Consider the following 16,968-nt stretch of genomic DNA (forward strand, 5'->3'; position numbering starts at 1 on the left):
GGGGCGTTCCTTTAGTTAATTGCCAATTGCATTCGCACTGGAGGTATACGGGGTTGAGGGGGCAAGCGCATTATAATATCCGCCACTTAATTGTTTAATGGCTTTTCGAACACTTTAAGCAAACAAAAGGAAATTAATAATACGCGTAATTAACGCGTATTCCATTGATATATAAACGCCCTATCGCAAAATCCCGAATCGGGAATCGTAATCGTAATATCTGCAAAAAAAACAAGGTGACTGTTAATCTCCCTGTAAAAACGACTCATAAACTGGTAACCAAAAGCCAAAACTCAATTGATAATTAAATCATAATAAAAGGACGTAGGACTTTTTTTTCGAATAATATTCTTTTTTATTTTAAGAGTTTTTTTGTTGTGGTTTCTTTTTTCATTTTTTTCTTCTTGATTTTTTTTCTTTCAGTGTGTTGTGTGTGTGTTTTTGTGGGTGTGGAATGTGCACCGCTTTTTCTTTTGTTTTTGTTGACTTGGTGCTTCTTCCGTTCGCTATAGCATATATATCTATCTGTACGATATATATATATATATATAATTTATTATACAATTGAGGGCATGGCTTAAATCTTAGATATTCGGTTTTCACTTCACAAAAATAGTTTTCAACATACCATTAATAAAACAAAACAGAAAAATTAAAATTCTAAAAAAGTTACACCCAAAGACAGTAAAGGAAATTTTGTTTAAAGTAATGAAAAAATTATACAATAATTTTGTGGCATATAGTATCAAAAAAGTGGAGTTTTGTTTTTATGTTTTTACACAATTTTCCGTTTATTTTTTGCTGTTTTGAAATAATTTCAATGTTTGTTCATTTTTTTTCATTCGTTTAGCATTTAGTTCTCTTTTGTTTTTCATTTTGGAATGTACATCAATTTATTATATATTACAATTTATATATTTAGCATTGTGTTTCATAGTCGATTATTCGATTATTTAGTTTTTAAGATTTAGCTATATTTCTGGGTTTTTTTTCTTGCTTATAGAGAGAGTACTGTACTAAGTAACTAAACTTCACGTTAAAAATTACCGCCTAGAAATTACTCGTACAATTTGTATATTTTATAAATGTTTGTTGTTGTAATTATTTTTTATGGTTTTCAAAGGTTTGTTTGTTTGTTTATTTAAAAAATCTACAATTGCATTTAAAGCTAAAAAATATGACTTAACTGTAAGTTGTTTTCCATTTTATTTACAGATGTTTTTGTTTTGTTTTTGGGGATTTTTCGATTCGATTCGATTCTTCGTTCGTTCTGTTTTCGCCGCGCGTTAAATTCTAAGTTTTCTTTTTGCGATTATAAAGTTGTTTGTTGTTGTCTTTTGTTTTTTAGAGTACAATCTACTGGCTATATATATATAATATATATAAACACGGGGCTTGCATTTAAGAACCTAAAACCCTAGCTAGAACATTCGATCGTGTGTGTTGTGTGTCTTTCAACCGCGCCACAAACTGCAAAAAATATCTGTGGACTGTGTGTGTGGATTTACCTTTTGTTGCTTTTGGAGAGCAGCTGAGGAATTTGCTTTTCTTTTTTTGGTTTCTTAACACTTGAGTCGCACTTTTAACTAGTTGTGTTTTTTCATTTCTTTTGTTCTTCCATTCATCCATTGTTTAGATTTTAATTTTTAGTTTAAGTTTTTAGTTTATTTAAATTTTAAAACAACATCACTTGGTTTCACGTTTGATTTGAATTGCGTGTGGTTTTTTGTTTGTTTACATATATTAAAAATTTAGTTAATTTGATTTAATTTAAGCAAGTTTTTTAAACTTTAAAAACAAAAATTGTTTGTGGATGGCAGCTCCTTCTCTCCTCAAAAATCAATCCCTGCTTCCTGCTTTCTGCTCCTCCTTTTAGCTGAAGTTTTAACACAGATTAATGCACTGGTAAAATAGATGAGAATCCTTCCCCTAAATCATTCACTCACTCCTTCTACTATATCTATACATATATATATTCCCGATTTCTATAGCTGATTTTTAGGGTTGCGGCTCTCGCTTGAAATGCGGCCACCCGTTCGACACCGAATCCTAGGAGGACTCGTAGCCAAACCAGGCGGCCGACGAATGCTATTCCCCACCAGCACCGCCCGCACCGCCAAAGCTATTGAAGTGACGCACTGCACCGGGCGCTGCGGCGGCTCCAAACTGGAGGCTCAGCTCGAAGAGGCGGCGTGCGTGCAGCTGTTGCTGCTGCTGCTGGTGGTGATGGTGCTGCTGGTGATGGTGGTGCTGGTAGTGGTGATGCTGATGCAACGCCGCCGCCGAATGGGCATTCAGATTGAGATGCCCACCCAGGACACTCGAGGCGGAGCCTGGCGATGTCGCACTTGGCGGTTGCAGCGGCAAGCCACTGTTGCTGCCGGCACCCGGAGAGAGCTGGGAACTGCTGCCACCCGAGGAGGCCACGCCTGCGGCCGCCTGTTGCAAGTGCTGGGCATGGGTATGCTGCAGCTGATCGCTCGTATGGAACAGATGCGGATGGTGGGCGGGATTCAGGTGCGGATGCTGGTGCGGATGGGGATGATGCGGATGCTGGTAGCGCATGGGATCCATGTACATGGCGGCTGCTGCAGCGGCTGCTATGCTGGAGGCCTGTTGCTGTTGCTGCTGCTGCTGCTGTTGTTGCTGCTGCTGCTGCTGTTGCTGGTGGTGTTTCACCTGCTCCTCCGTGTTGTTGTTGTTATTATTGTTGTTGTTATTATTATTATTATTGGTGGTGCTATTGTTGTTATTATTGCTAGTCTGATTGCCAGCGGAGGAGCTGCCCAGCGGACTCTGCGGCGACATTACCTGGCTGGTCATCGTCGCGGATGAACCAACACTCGACGATGGGGTATTCGGTGTATGCTGCTGCTGATGTTGCAACACTTGCTGCTGCTGCTGCTGTTGTTGCTGCTGCTGTTGCTGCTGTTGTTGCTGTTGCTGTTGTTGTTGTTGCTGGCTAAGACTATTGAGGGATGCAGGAGTGGACGCAGCTGCAGCTGAGTTCGACTCCTGGATTTCTGATTGCTAGTGAGCCGCCAACTGATGAGCGGCTACCGACGCCGATTGCATATTCTGTGGACTGAGCATCGGGGGGCTGTGCGAGTGCGAGTGTGTGCCCATGGGGCTGCCATGCATATCGTGATGTGGGTGGTAGCCCCCATGGTGCATATGGCCCGGCGGCATGCCATCCATCATATCGCCACCGAGTGTATTCGGCGGCGTCATGCGCTTCTCCTTTTGCCTGCGATTGCAGAACCACACACGGACCACCTCCTTCTCCAGCTGTAGGGAGTCCGCGAGGGCGGAGATCTCCTGTGCCGATGGCTTCGGCTGCTTGTGGAAATGCTGCTCGAGGGCACCCTTCACGCTCACCTCGATGCTGGTGCGTTTCTTGCGCTTCCGCCCCTGGGCGGCGATCTTGTCAATGGATGTGGGCGAGCCCGTGGTCGAGTCTGCCTCCTCCAGCCACTTTTGCAGCAGCGGCTTCAGCTTGCACATGTTCTTGAAGCTCAGCTGCAGCGCCTCAAACCTGCAGATGGTCGTCTGGGAGAAGACATTGCCGTACAGTGTGCCCAGTGCCAGGCCCACGTCCGCCTGTGTGAATCCCAGCTTAATCCTTCGCTGCTTAAACTGCTTGGCAAAGGCCTCCAGATCATCGGATGTGGGGGTGTCTTCCTCTCCGCCGCTGATGGCATCCCGATCGCCACCGCCCATGTGATGTGAATGGATGTGCAGCTGTGGGGACTCGCCCCTCAGCGCATGATGCAGTGGCGCCACACTCTGGTGGTGGGCAGCCGCCGCCGCATGTGCCGGATGGTGCAACATCCCATTCATCGCATGGTGGTACTGCAACGGAGAGCCGCCCGTCGGGGCATAGTGGCCGGCGTGTGGGGCATGCCAGGCGGCATGGGGCGAGGGCGAGGCCATGCCCTGCTGGATGCGTGTCTGCTGCGAGAGATGGGACATCTCCTGCTTGACGGTGTCCGCGGCCGAGGCCACGGCTGCGGCGGCGGGATGGTGATGCGTATGATGTGTCTGCAACGACCACGGATCGGGATGCAGGGCGCTCCATGAGCCCAGACCAGAGCCGGGACCCAGTCCGCCCAAGCCACCGCCACCGCCATTGCCCTGGCCATTGGGCGACGGTGAGGAGGGCAACTGGTGATGTGCACTGGCCGCAGCTGCTGCTGCCGCATGATGATGATGATGGTGTTGCATGTACTTCATCTCGCCGGCATCGGCGGCCGAACGGGGCGAGGATGTGTGATAGCCACCGCCACCGCCGCCGCCGCCGAGGGCCATGTCAAGATCACCGCTGGGCGGCGTCATATACGATGTTGCGGCCATCCCCACCGCTCTGGGGCTGTTCAGGCCCTCCACGCTGGCGGGGTAGGGCTCCAAGTTGGGGCTCAGTTTAACGACTTTGTACACCGATCGATCGAAAGGAAGACCAGTGTCCCTATGCTCATTCCACTCGAACCGTGAGGCAACCGTTTTGAAGTCTTTTACGGGGTACGTGGCAGGCGCAAAAATATTCCAATTGGCGACGAGGGGCGACGACGGCACCGACGGCGACGGCGACACTGGTCGGTGATGTGGCACCTCCAGTGGCAGTGGCAGCGGCGACAGCGGCGACTCCTCCTCTCCTCTCCAGCAGCGTCTGGCGCTCAACAAGTCTTCAATTTTCGCGGCCCTCGAAAATTCCGACGGCAACGGCAACGGCAACGTCAGCGTCAACGCGGCGAATGGATCGATGATGGATCGTAAAATCTTTCGATATTTTACTTGACAAAAACTTTTTATACGATTTCTTTGCAATCTTTACTATAATATTTGTTTTATCTTCTTGCTGTTGTTGTTGTTGTAATATTTATAGCACTTTTCTAAACACTTGGCACTTTTGTATTTATTTTGTTTGGGGGCAATATTTCGAATTGGTATTCGTTTTGCGGGGGAAATTCGCTTTTCAGATCATAGCATTAAGCTCTGGAATGATGTTGCTGCTGCTGGTTGCTGGTTGCTGCTGCTGGTTGCTGGTTGCTGCTGCTGGTTGCTGTTGTCTCAAGTCACAGATAATAACGCACTCTGATTCTCAGATTCCGATGATGTGTTGTTCCCGTTTCCGATTTCGTTTTGAGATTCTTTTACTTTTTTTTTTTTGTTTGGCTGAGAGAGATTTGATTTGAGAAACTCAAAACACAGACATGACACACAGAAACGGACAAGAGACAAGAGACCAGGGAAAATTCACGTGCAGACTCGTAGAGCTATCGAAGTGAACTAACCGTCATGTCTCGCGCGGCAGCGCTACGTTGAGCGGGCTCTCGACCAGATACAAAGATACACGCACACACGCGCAGCTACACACACACACAGCGGAAACATTTGTGAGCGGCTCTCGACACAAGACGTTTGCCACACATATACGCAGACACACACACACACACTGAGCAATACACACTCCCCGTACGAGCGCGTGTACGAACCAGTTTTCAACCCATGTTCCAGCATTCTGTGCGGGTTGGAAGAGCACCGCTAACAGAGCAGCCGTAGCATTAGAGAGAGATGGCCGTCGCACGACTGGAAGGGCAACTCTTGCGCTCTATTGGATTCCATATATTCCAGTTTCCAGCGTTACGCCCACAAACCGAAACGAGAGACGAACGACAGAGCGGTCGAGCGACCAAAAGTTCTCCCCGTACGTCTGTGTGTTTGTGTACATTCCCATGCAAAAGTGACATTTTTAATTGCCAAAGCGGCAAAAGGTAGCTGCCAGAGCGAGAGAACACGAAACGAACATCGGACATCGAACATCGTTCCCAGGGCTGCTCCCCAAAACAGAGCACAGGGCGCCGCGCCACCACACAACACTCGATAGTCCGATAGGAGAGCTTTTCTGTGTGGAACATTGGGGCTGCTGCTGCTGCCCTGAAGGATACGCGACGACTCCCTTCCATAAGGCGAAGCTTTGTTCAGTTCCCTGTTGCTGTTCTTTGGATAAAGAGACAACTTTTGGTTTCGTTTGTGCCTCTTTTTCAGTGTGTGGAAAGGAAAGAGAAGTGGGCTGTCTGTCTATAAATTTATTTTTAGAAATTCTAAGCAAAAAGCAATAACATTTTCCATACAAAATCATTCAAAGAAATAATAATTTTGCATGGAAATTTCATTCAGAAATAACAGAACTCAATGCCAGACAGGCAGACATCTTCATCGCCAGAGTTGGACTTCTTTTTCCATTGTTTTCACCATAGAAAGCCCACACATTGTCTGTAAAATACAAATAGTGTCTGCATCTGGTTCCTTTTGTGTGTTGTCGAGTGTTTTGATTGTTGCGTTAGTTTACTGTTAAATTATAGCTCAAAGTTATTGATTTGCTTTATCTGCCGCAGTTTTCATTGATTCCACGGGGCATTTCTGCCAAATTGTCACAGAAATTAACATAGCAAAAGGGGGTACCGGGTGTACCGGAATACAAACACAAGTTCCCGCCCCATTGTCTACAGTCTTTAGAGTGCAGTTTTATTTTTTAATTTAGTGGAGCGTTGCGCAAACAAAAGCAAAGCAGAATCAAACGGAAAACATATTAAAAAGTTTATGGTAGTTCCAAAGGGCAATGGAGTAGGAGAACAGTACGAAAAATTTATAAAAAATTCTAAAATATTAGGTGGACAGATTAATCCATTTACTGTTTTTCAATAGAATAATTTGTCTGTAACTGCATTAGCTTAACAAAGTATAATCCAATTTGTTATCCCTCAATCCCACAAAAAACTCTCCTCTAAGCTTCTTCCATAAACACTTTATTTTTCCCCTATTAAATCCCTTTAAAAACTATTTCCTTTATCACACTTTTCACACCCCTTCTGTAAATATACACCCTCTCTACCCATTCCTGTCTCACTCATAGGCAACACTCATTTTTGGGGCAGGTCAAGAGCTCAATCAAAAATATTTATGCAAACTAAGGTCATTCCACAACGAGACAGACAGAGCGCAAGAGAGGGAGTGAGGGAGAGCGACCAGACACAAGTTCAGCCTTATATTTGCATGAAATTTGTTCGGGCACTTTTCCACATCTCCACATCCTTTCGGCCACACACAAAACACAACACTTGGGCATAATTAATAAGCCAAACACAACACACCGCATATATTTTCAGCCTCATTCCCTCTGCCAAGTCACAGACAGCCAAAAGAGTCACTGGGCATCATCATTGTTCATCAGTCTGTTGTCCTTAGACACTAAAAATTTACATGATAATTAGGTGGCGCGGCGGCGCTAACCAACACGGAAAAAAACGCATTTAAATTTCAAATGTCGAAGGAGAAAAAATCCTGTTTTTCCCCACTCCGTTGCAGAGTAGAGTGCGGCGGTGTGGTGTGGCATATGCTAAATGCGCACGCGCCGCGTTTTTTTGGTTTTTTTTCTTTAGTCTTTCAGGAAAGGACTTGTTGCATAATTATGCGCCGCATGCGAGTAAAAAAAAATGGATAAAAAACCTAAGCGCTGCGTTTATGAATGGAATGGAAGAAGAGATCTCTTGCGGCCACGGCCGCGGGCCACGGGCAATCGCAACGGCAACGCCGCTGTTGATTTTTGGATGATAATGAGGCACTCCGATTAGCATTTTGCCTGCATTTTTATACAGTCTGCTCTTTCATTCACACACACTCTACTGTCTTCCTCTCTTTTGCTCTCTCGCACACACTTCATGCATTGCCCCGCACTTGTTTATAATTATTAGCATAATTTTCTTCTTATTTGCGCGCATTAATTTGTTGTCTGCCAAGAGACGAGGAAACTTTTTTGGGCGTCTGTTTTCGGTAATTAAAGTGCCATAATTCGCCCAAAAAAGACATATAAACGGGGTCTGGTTTTGATCGCTTTGTTTATCGCGCAAAACAATTAATGCACAAATACAATACATATTTATTTGTATCTCTATATATGTAGCTGTCTGGGCTGGAATGAGGGTGTTTCAGCGACTAATTTGTGGCAAATGCAAAGCAATTTCATTTGTTTAAGCGAATTTTAATGCATTTCAACACAACATTTTATTGAAAAAACACTTTATTTTATTTAAATTACTGAAAGGTTTCATATTTTCATCAATTGGAAGCGTGTAAAGCCGTATATGCAATGACAACCTATCGTAACTTGGTTTTGGCTTAACAGATTTCAATGAAACTGTTTTCGTGGGTAGATCTTAAAGGGATATAGGGAAATATTTCAGTTTAATTACTGTCATAAAAAAACTTAAAACTCAATCAAAGTACACAGAAATTAATGAAATACGGTTAGAAAAAGTAACGTCTAAAATATGACACGAAATATCCATTATCCGAAAGGTTGGACACAAAAAATTAACCCAACGAAAATCGATTTAGCATTTCACATGCAATTAATCCCATCTTCGGTGTCCTCTGTTTGTGTCTTACCTACATCATCTTGCTGGCAAAAGTTCATGCAAATAATCCTTACATCATCTTCATTTTTACCCTTTCCCCGAAGTCCTATCTGCGAGCCCTGCACCTCTGCCACCACCCTTCTCGTATCTCTGGCTCATTTGCAAACAAACGTTTCATTAAAGAGACACACACACACGCACACAGAGACACTTCTGAGCATCATCCTTGTCCTCATTCTCTCATCCTGCAATCCATTTGCCTACAGGAACGTCTTCTTGCTTCGTCGGTCAACTCTTTTTACCATATGCCCAAAAACCAAATCCGAAATCACTTTTTTGCGCGCCAAAAAAAAAGGAAGAAGCCCCGAAGAAGACACAACCCAGCCCAAGACAACCCCTTGAGGCGCAACCCTTTATCCTTTGATTCTTTCTTCTGCGTCAAGGTCAACTATCATCAAAAAATCTAGAGACTCACGTAGGCAAATTGCATAGGCAAATGTGTATCCCTCGAAGCCTCACGGGGAGTTGCATTCAACCCATTTATCATTTTTGCAATTTCAATTTTTGCAATTTTGCATGCAACGGCCGTTAAAAAACAGAGACTCTAGCGCTCTCTCTCTACTCTGATCCTTTAAATCCTTTCACTTTCGCTACCTAGCGGAAGAGCAAACCCACGGCGGAACCCATCATTGAGTTTTTCCAAATTCCAGCACACATCCTGCCACAGGCTTTGCCTCTGCCTCTGCGCTTCTGTCATATGCAAATTAGTTTGAAGCCCAAAAAATAGAAATAGAATTTTGTGTCCCGCCAAAAAAAAAAGAAAAACACGAAGAACGGTGCACAAAATGGCAATTGTTGTCGATACCGAAGGACTCGGGGGGTTAACCGTTAACGTGTGTCCCGCTTTTCGGTTTAAATGCATTTTCTGGTGCGCCTCATTGGCTTTCGACGTTCGGCTTTCGGCTTTTCATGCTGTCAATGAGAGCCCGCGTGTGCAAAGGGCAAATATGCAAATTAGTTGGCATTTTTTTCCCCCTTTTTATTTTTTATTTATTAACTAATTTATCTCTGCGGCGCTGTGACACGTCCCATAGGCAGAGAGCAGAGTGTAGCAGCAAACCATCAGCCCATAGGCCCCGTCAGGGTCGTGAATTATTGGCGAATGCCAGCCATAGAGGAGGTTTCGACAAAAAACAAAAATTATTGCAACACCTGGACACAATTTTTTGCCGTGGCATGTACATATGTATATTTTTTGGTGGCTTGTGGGGTAAGAGAGTGGCTCTAACGAAGGCCTCTGTTAAGTAGCTAAGTAGGTGATGGCAGGAAGGGGACTCAAAGGGATTTGATTATTTCAAAAGAGAGCAAGAGTGATAATAAGATTGTATATGCAGGGAATCACTTAGCAAGATAAACATTTATGTGCAAGATTTAAAGTTATAGAATGTTTGGCACTTACATTTATTCAGTTGCGACAATCCGTGAGGCAGGATAGATAAAGAGTCCTGAAAGAGATATAATTTGAAGATAGTAATTAAAATAAAATATCAATCCGATAAAATTTTAAATAATTTAGGAAATGTGCACATAAAGATTAACATTTCATATTTACTTGAATATTCTTGCTGAATATGGAAACATTTTACTGCTAAAAATGCATTCTTGGAAGCACTTTACATCATATTAAGTTCAACATCTTTCAAACACTTTCCAGAGTGCATCTTATAGACCATAAATTAAGTTAAATCACTTGTTTTTAAAACATTCGAAAGCCCTTTCTCTAGCATCACTCAAACCATTCCAAAGATGATCTAATAACCCATAACAGTCCACCAATAATATATTAAACATGAGAGCACATAATTAAAGCCCTGTCCCAGTCATAAAGGTAACATCGTTAAACCCAAATTCAAACCACAAAATATACCATTTACCATCTGCATTTGCTTAACTCACTTTCATCAGATGTCAGAGTTTTTCCTGCTTTTTTTGTTGGGAAATAGAAAAATAAATAATTCATTAAGGCATTAAATCTCCATAAACTTCACTTTTGTACGGGTGTGTCAATGTGGGCAGGCTCTCACTTTCAATTGCATTACAAATGCATCCCAAAAACCAAATCCGATTCCCAAAATCAGAGAGAAATATCGCCAGAAAATTATAAACTCTGTTCACACCCACTAAAGTGGCGACAGGAAACCAAAACCAAAACGAGAACTCCAGAAGTCCGGAGCAAAAGGGAAAGAGCGAGAAACATATGTCAATAAAAATCTCTCAATGTTTTTTCAAAGTCCATTTGCATAATGCAGTCAAAAGGGCAACGCGTTCGGGCTCTTCCTGTGCCCCAGAGCCGGAGGGACCAGGTGAGGCCTTGGTCCCAGTCCCAAGGAAAACTTCAAACAGAAACTCCAGAACTTTGCAAACTATGGCACTATAATACTCCTCACTCACTCGTACACGCATGTTGTTTGTTGTTTCCTTTGAAAAACAAAAACGAACCAAAAAAAAAGTAAAGGAAAAAACGTATGCGTCAAACGATATCCATCGCGGGTCGCGGCCTTTCGCCGGCGTCCGAGGGGTGCATATCATTAGCGACACATATACACACACATGGACACTAAAAACAGTGGCACACATTTTCCCCGACGACTGACACTTTTTTTATTTCACTCTTCCGCTCTCCTCTCGCAGTAAATGCCTCCTCCTGCTGACATACGACACATCAAAGGCCAATCAACTCTTCTTCCAATTGTGTTCTGCTTCTCTCTGGTATTTGAATAGGAGTTTCGAGTTCGTATAGGAAGCGGAAGTGGAAGCCCATTTAACCCTTGCCTTAGCCTCGACACAAACCATTCTAGTGGAGGTCGCTTGGGGTGAATTTCTGCTTGCTACAAGCGTAGTGTGGTGTGTTTCCTTGACCTTGCCATAAAAAAGTGTGCAAAAGGTGAAAAAGGATGCAAAAAATTGCAAAGGGTTAAAAAAGGAAGTGCAAACTTGCAAGAGATGAAAAGAGTAGAAATTTGACAAAATTTAACATTTTTTTACGATTTGAATTCTCAAGGTTTTGAATTTAATATTTCATATATTTTTCACATATTTTTCCTCAATATTTTCTGCAGCAAACCTTGTTATATTGCTTCGAATTACACAGATTTATTATTGAACAAACAAATTTTAATTGAAACATAAACGCCATTTGGATGATTGCATAAGACGCACGCGCCAAGCGACTCTGAAATTTATGCACCGTAAAAAAAGAAACGAAAATTGTTGGCCGAAATTGCAAAGAAATTGCAAATGGCCCATAAGACATAAATGAAATTTTTATAATCGAAACGAAACGGAAAAAAGGTGCGCATGCGCCGAACATTTTGTGCTGTTACTTTGGCTGCTCCCACTGATATTATTATAAATGTTATGGTCATTGTTATTAACTTTTGGATGCGCACAAGAACAAGTGACTGGAGGAGCAGCAAGTGGAAAAACAGTGACTGGAGGTACAGAAGCAGACATTTGATTGCAGACGAGCAGCCGAAGATGTGACTGGAGGGGCAAAAGATTTCGCTGAAGCACCAGAAAACGTGAATGAAAAAGGATCAGCAGGAGATGTGACTGCAGAAGGAACTAAAGAATCAGTCCCGCCAAAAGCAGCAGCAAACTCATCTAAAGAACTTTTGCCGCATCTAAAAGAGAGTCTGCACTTTTTGATCTTGCAGCCGCTGCATCCTCCATTTCAGATGGGGGTGGTGTGTGGCACGTGTGTGATGTACCATCTGCCAGCACGAAAACCCCCCCTGCAGTGGCAACGGCACACAAAAGACTCAAGCAACAAACGCATTTTGATTCGGGGAAACCGCTTTGAAAGTGCGCGATGCTTTACACCTGATAACCAGAGGACCAAAAACCATCCATCCACATCCATCCCATCCATTGAGGGCCGGCTGCCGCCACAGGACTGTGATGTAATCAGACTCCTATATACACCCCGATCTGCCCCGAACAACCGCTCACACCCCTCTCCACGATTTGTGGTACGTGATATTGTTAAATGCTTTTAATTGAAGTCATCTTCTTCTGCTGCTGCTGCTGGTTGCTGCTGCAAAAACAGGTAGCTGCTGGAGCTGTGTCTTCTGATGTTGTTGTGTGCCTTCTGCTGCTGCTTCGATGTCGAGCATTTTTATGATTAAACTAATTTTTCTTTTACCGCATAGCAGGTGATGGGGGTTAGCCCCAACCCCTCTCCCTCTCTCTCTCTGTTGGCTGGCTCTCCCTCCCCGTTCATTCCTGTGCGTCGTCCCTCTAGCCAAAGTTATTTTAATAAACTGCGCGACGTGATGGGAATGCTGAAATGCGATCAGTTTCAATTTTATTATTGCTCGTCGCTTGGTCGCTTGTGGCTTCTGTGGCTGTTGCTGCTTCTGCTTTTTAGATTATGTGTATTGCCAGCCAGCCAGCCAGCCAGCCAGCCAGCCAGCCAGCACTTGTAAGTGTTGTTAGAAGGCAGCCCCCAAAAGAGGAGTGCCCCGGACACGGTGCTGCTGACCAGGAGACAGACCGCAGCAGACCCAACAACGTGTAGGCTCATTTAACAGTAGCCCGCAAAACGTTTGTCGCTCTTTGTATAATAATTTTAAAAAAAGAAGCGGCATTAAAGTATATTTTTTTGTATGATAAGATATAATGACGCAGGCGCTTGTTTCTTGGGTTAAACCAAAGAACACATTAGGAATACATTTGTGAAATGTTCAGAATATTTGGTGATAATAACATAATGGGGGTAATAACATAAAGCAATGGCTTATGGAATGATAATAAGGGAAATAAACTTGTAGAGAAGATCACAGAGGGGGCAATGTAGAGTCCAAAATGAAGTGAAAACTGCAACTCCCTGTCAGTATCAAGGTTTTATTGCAACAGCCGTGCCAATCCCTGCCACAAATATCAATGAAAAATGCATTGAGACCTTCGTTTACTCCACTTGCTTATCGCATGCATCGCTGCAACCCATTTTGGAGGCCAGTCCCTCACTCGGGGGGAGCTTCCTCCACTTATAAGTTAATTTACAAAAGGCAGTAGGAGGAGCAGCAGGTACGAGCACCAGTACCAGGTAGTACCTTACCTACCAGATGCGTATGCGTAATGCATATAATTTGCAAAGGAAAACCAAAGCCAAGACCCACAGCCAAAAAACCTTCGAGGCATTCAAATAAAATAAAGTTGTGAAGTAGCGCATGGGAGATAAATAACAGACACTTGACTGAACTTGGGGGCACATGGGGGCATGTGGCAGTTCATTGGTGGGGTTCTATTGATTAAAATCAACAGAAAATATACGAAAATTTATACATCTCCATGCGGCATGCAGTGCCACAAGGTAGAGATGCCGATACAGAGACATAACTATGTGCCAGACCATTTCATTTTTCAACAATTGGCCAAAACTACGCCTCAATACACTTCAGATACAAAAATCCCGAAACGATACAAAAGCGGAGGGGCGTGTGCTGCCACAAAAGTAATGAGCAGTTGGCCACGCGCGGCTCCAAGGGTATGGAAGGTGGGGAAAAGAGACTCTACCCCGAGGGCCATACAGCAGAGGCAGCAGCAGACTTCAACCAAGAAGTTCTACTCCAAGAGCTGGAGCTGAAGCTCTCCCTCCGGTACGACTTGGGCCTGCACTCGAGCCTATAATTATAATTGAAATAAATTGATTTATTTGCTCAATATCGAATGCTGGTACTCTCCGTACTCCACTCCAGCTCCAGCTCTATGCCAAAACGCATAAAACCATAAAGAAAAATGGCAACAATACAATTCCATGGCTCTCGCTTGTTCTCCTCTCCGATATCCCCTCTCCACCACTGCTGTTGTTGTTGTATATAGCGCATGCTTAATTGTTGTTATTGCCTTTTGGTTTTGGAATATACAACAAAAAAAAACTGTGCCTCTGGCCAAAAGTTGTGCAGGCCCCTACGATGACGATGACGACGTCGATAAGGTCATGAGCAAGTGTCATTGCAGCGCATAAATTATGGTGCGACGGGGGTAAGGATTTAACAATAAATAAATGTTCGTGTACAGGTTGTCTACAATGAAAAATACTTAAAATATGTTAGGGGGCAGGAAAATGGTTAAGAAAAAGGAAATTTCCAAGCAAAACTTAGGATAGATTAACTGCAAAATTAATCTAGGAATGCTCTATGGGTGGGGAGCTCAAAATAAATATCTAATAAATAAAGAATAACATACATTTTCTGCAGCAATAACAAGCGAAAAGCTTAGCCTTTCAGTATTCTTATTTCCCTTTTCAAATGGCAAATCAAATAAAAACATACAAATTCAACGAAACTTCCCTCAGAGACGCTCATGCCCTTTGCCATTTTGCTCTGACATTCTGCCGCCCTTCGAAAAGTCCAACTGAAATCTACAACAAATCTCGTAAAGACTGTACTGCACCTGCTATCCATCTGTTGTGGTGCTCCCTCCCCTCCCATCTCCACACACACTTGTTTTGTCAACGACAGTAGCTTCAGCCCCCGACTTTAGAAATAGTTGTTCCCAATGGCTGACAGAGGGTACCGGGTATAGAGATACAGATACAGATATAAAGATACTGCTACTACCTGCTACGATGCCTTGGCTTGGCTTGGCTTGGCTTGTCCCGCGAACCTGTCTCACATTTCAAAATACATAATTAAGTATGCACAGCGAGTTTTGTTAGATAAAAATCTTAAAAACCCTTAAAAAGCTTTAAGCGCCTAAGACACACGGAAAAAACGACTCCACAGAGAGAGGCAGAGGAGAGGTACAATACTTGATGGATAACTTGATGAGTATCTGAGGAGACGGCACAGATATATCCCCCTTCCCACTCTATAAAGCACAGATATATAAAAACAGAAACAAAATAGTCGAAGAACCCGCAACAAAAACCAATCTCACGTATTGGATGTATGATACGAAAACACTTTGGCGACAATCATGGGAACACTTTTTGAAGTTTACGAATGGAATGGATTTGTGTGTGCGCTTGAGGGGGGAGGCCATTAAAATGACCAAACCCCAAAAGAAGAGGTCACAAAACCGATGATAACGAGCGAAAGCTAAAAAGGCAGTTAAGACGACGACCACGGGCACCTGATCGGTGGGATATTTAGACGATTTGTAACAGAAAAAAAACACAGAGCTTTCACATGCCTGGGCGAGTGTGTGTGTGTCGCCAAAGAAAACCAAGAAACCCAAGAGCCAAAACTGAATCGAAACCGAAAACAACAAAAAACTGAATCGAAAAAGTGTTTGACCAATCAAGCGACAAAAATCGATAAAGTTTCCCAATGCCAGGCCAGACAGACGGAAAAGACAGAAGAAACTTAATTAAAAGGTCTCTCCTCTGTTAATGTTGTTAATTTGAAAATATTGTCCAAGGAAACGGACTGAAACAGCACAGAGATATGCAGATACAAGGCAAGAGGGTGCGAGCGAGAGATACAGATACACTCTATAAAAAAAGACAAAAGACTTGTCCCGTAGTAGAAACGTCGACTATAAAAAACAGGCAGCCTCCAACATCTCCAGCTAATTTTTATGGCCCCCGCATTTTGTGTGCGTCGTCTGCGTTGACAGACATCTCGGCGGGATCGGCATGGAGATTCCGAATGGGCATCCAAAGCGGTGTGGGGATGTGGAGTGCTGATGTGGATCCCAGCCAGGTGCTGGTGCTGGTGCTGGTGCTGGTGCTGGTGCTGATGCTGGTGGTGTCGCTAATCAAGACCCACAAAATGCAGTTGAACAAGTTCGTTGCTCAATTCACTTTTTTTTTGTGGTGCTCTGGCTCCGCTGCTCCAAATAATTTTGTGTGGCTCTAAATGTTTTTGGATTTCTGTTCGATACACACAAAATATCGCATCGATAAAACCTCTATTCAATAACAAGTTCGTTGCCTAAGTCTTTTGTTTTATTTCATGAACAAAGAATTGATTAAACAGTGAAACGAAATCAAGTTCAAAGGGTAGCCTAAAGATATAACTATCATCTACATATTCAATAAATATAATTTGACATTAAAGAAATATTTCTATTACAGCCAGAAGTATGAAACAATTTCCCAAATTAAAATTTTAAGGAGAACTCTTTCCCTGTTCCTTCTCTCTCCTCATAAAATTCTCCTTTTCCCACACCATTTTTCACCTTCCGTTTCTCTACTCTCCCACAGTTATTTTCCCTCAATGGAAACTCCCTCCTCTGCATACAAATGAAACTCTTTAACTTTATTTTTTTGGTTAAAAAAAAACAATCCAAAATTTCACTGATATTTCAAATTTCAAACGGACAAGTGATTTCCTCAATCAAAACGAAGCCATTGAAAAGTTAACTCTGTATACAGTCGAGTACATAATAATAATACTAATAATAATGAGTCTCATAGAGCGGTTGGGGGCGGGGCAGCCACAGTGCAGCTGCAGCAGGTGGTGGGGGGTTTGGTGGGGGGTTTGGTGCTGCGTGGCCTCCGTTTCATTTATTTTTATATATATATAAGTTTTGTGTTGGTACGCCC

General features: G+C 43.3%; 1 protein-coding gene across 1 annotated transcript; it reads right to left on the minus strand.

Moving 5' to 3' along the window:
- Nucleotides 1-1,224: 1,224 nt before the first annotated feature.
- Nucleotides 1,225-5,298, minus strand: LOC117893966 (POU domain protein CF1A). Its single transcript, XM_034800766.1, is given in 1 exon segment — nucleotides 1,225-5,298. A coding segment is annotated over 1 exon segment (2,265 nt). The 5' UTR covers nucleotides 4,354-5,298; the 3' UTR covers nucleotides 1,225-2,088.
- Nucleotides 5,299-16,968: the final 11,670 nt, after the last annotated feature.

This window comes from Drosophila subobscura, chromosome J (assembly GCF_008121235.1).
Source record: "Drosophila subobscura isolate 14011-0131.10 chromosome J, UCBerk_Dsub_1.0, whole genome shotgun sequence".
In the NCBI taxonomy this organism is placed as follows: Eukaryota; Metazoa; Arthropoda; class Insecta; order Diptera; family Drosophilidae; genus Drosophila; species Drosophila subobscura.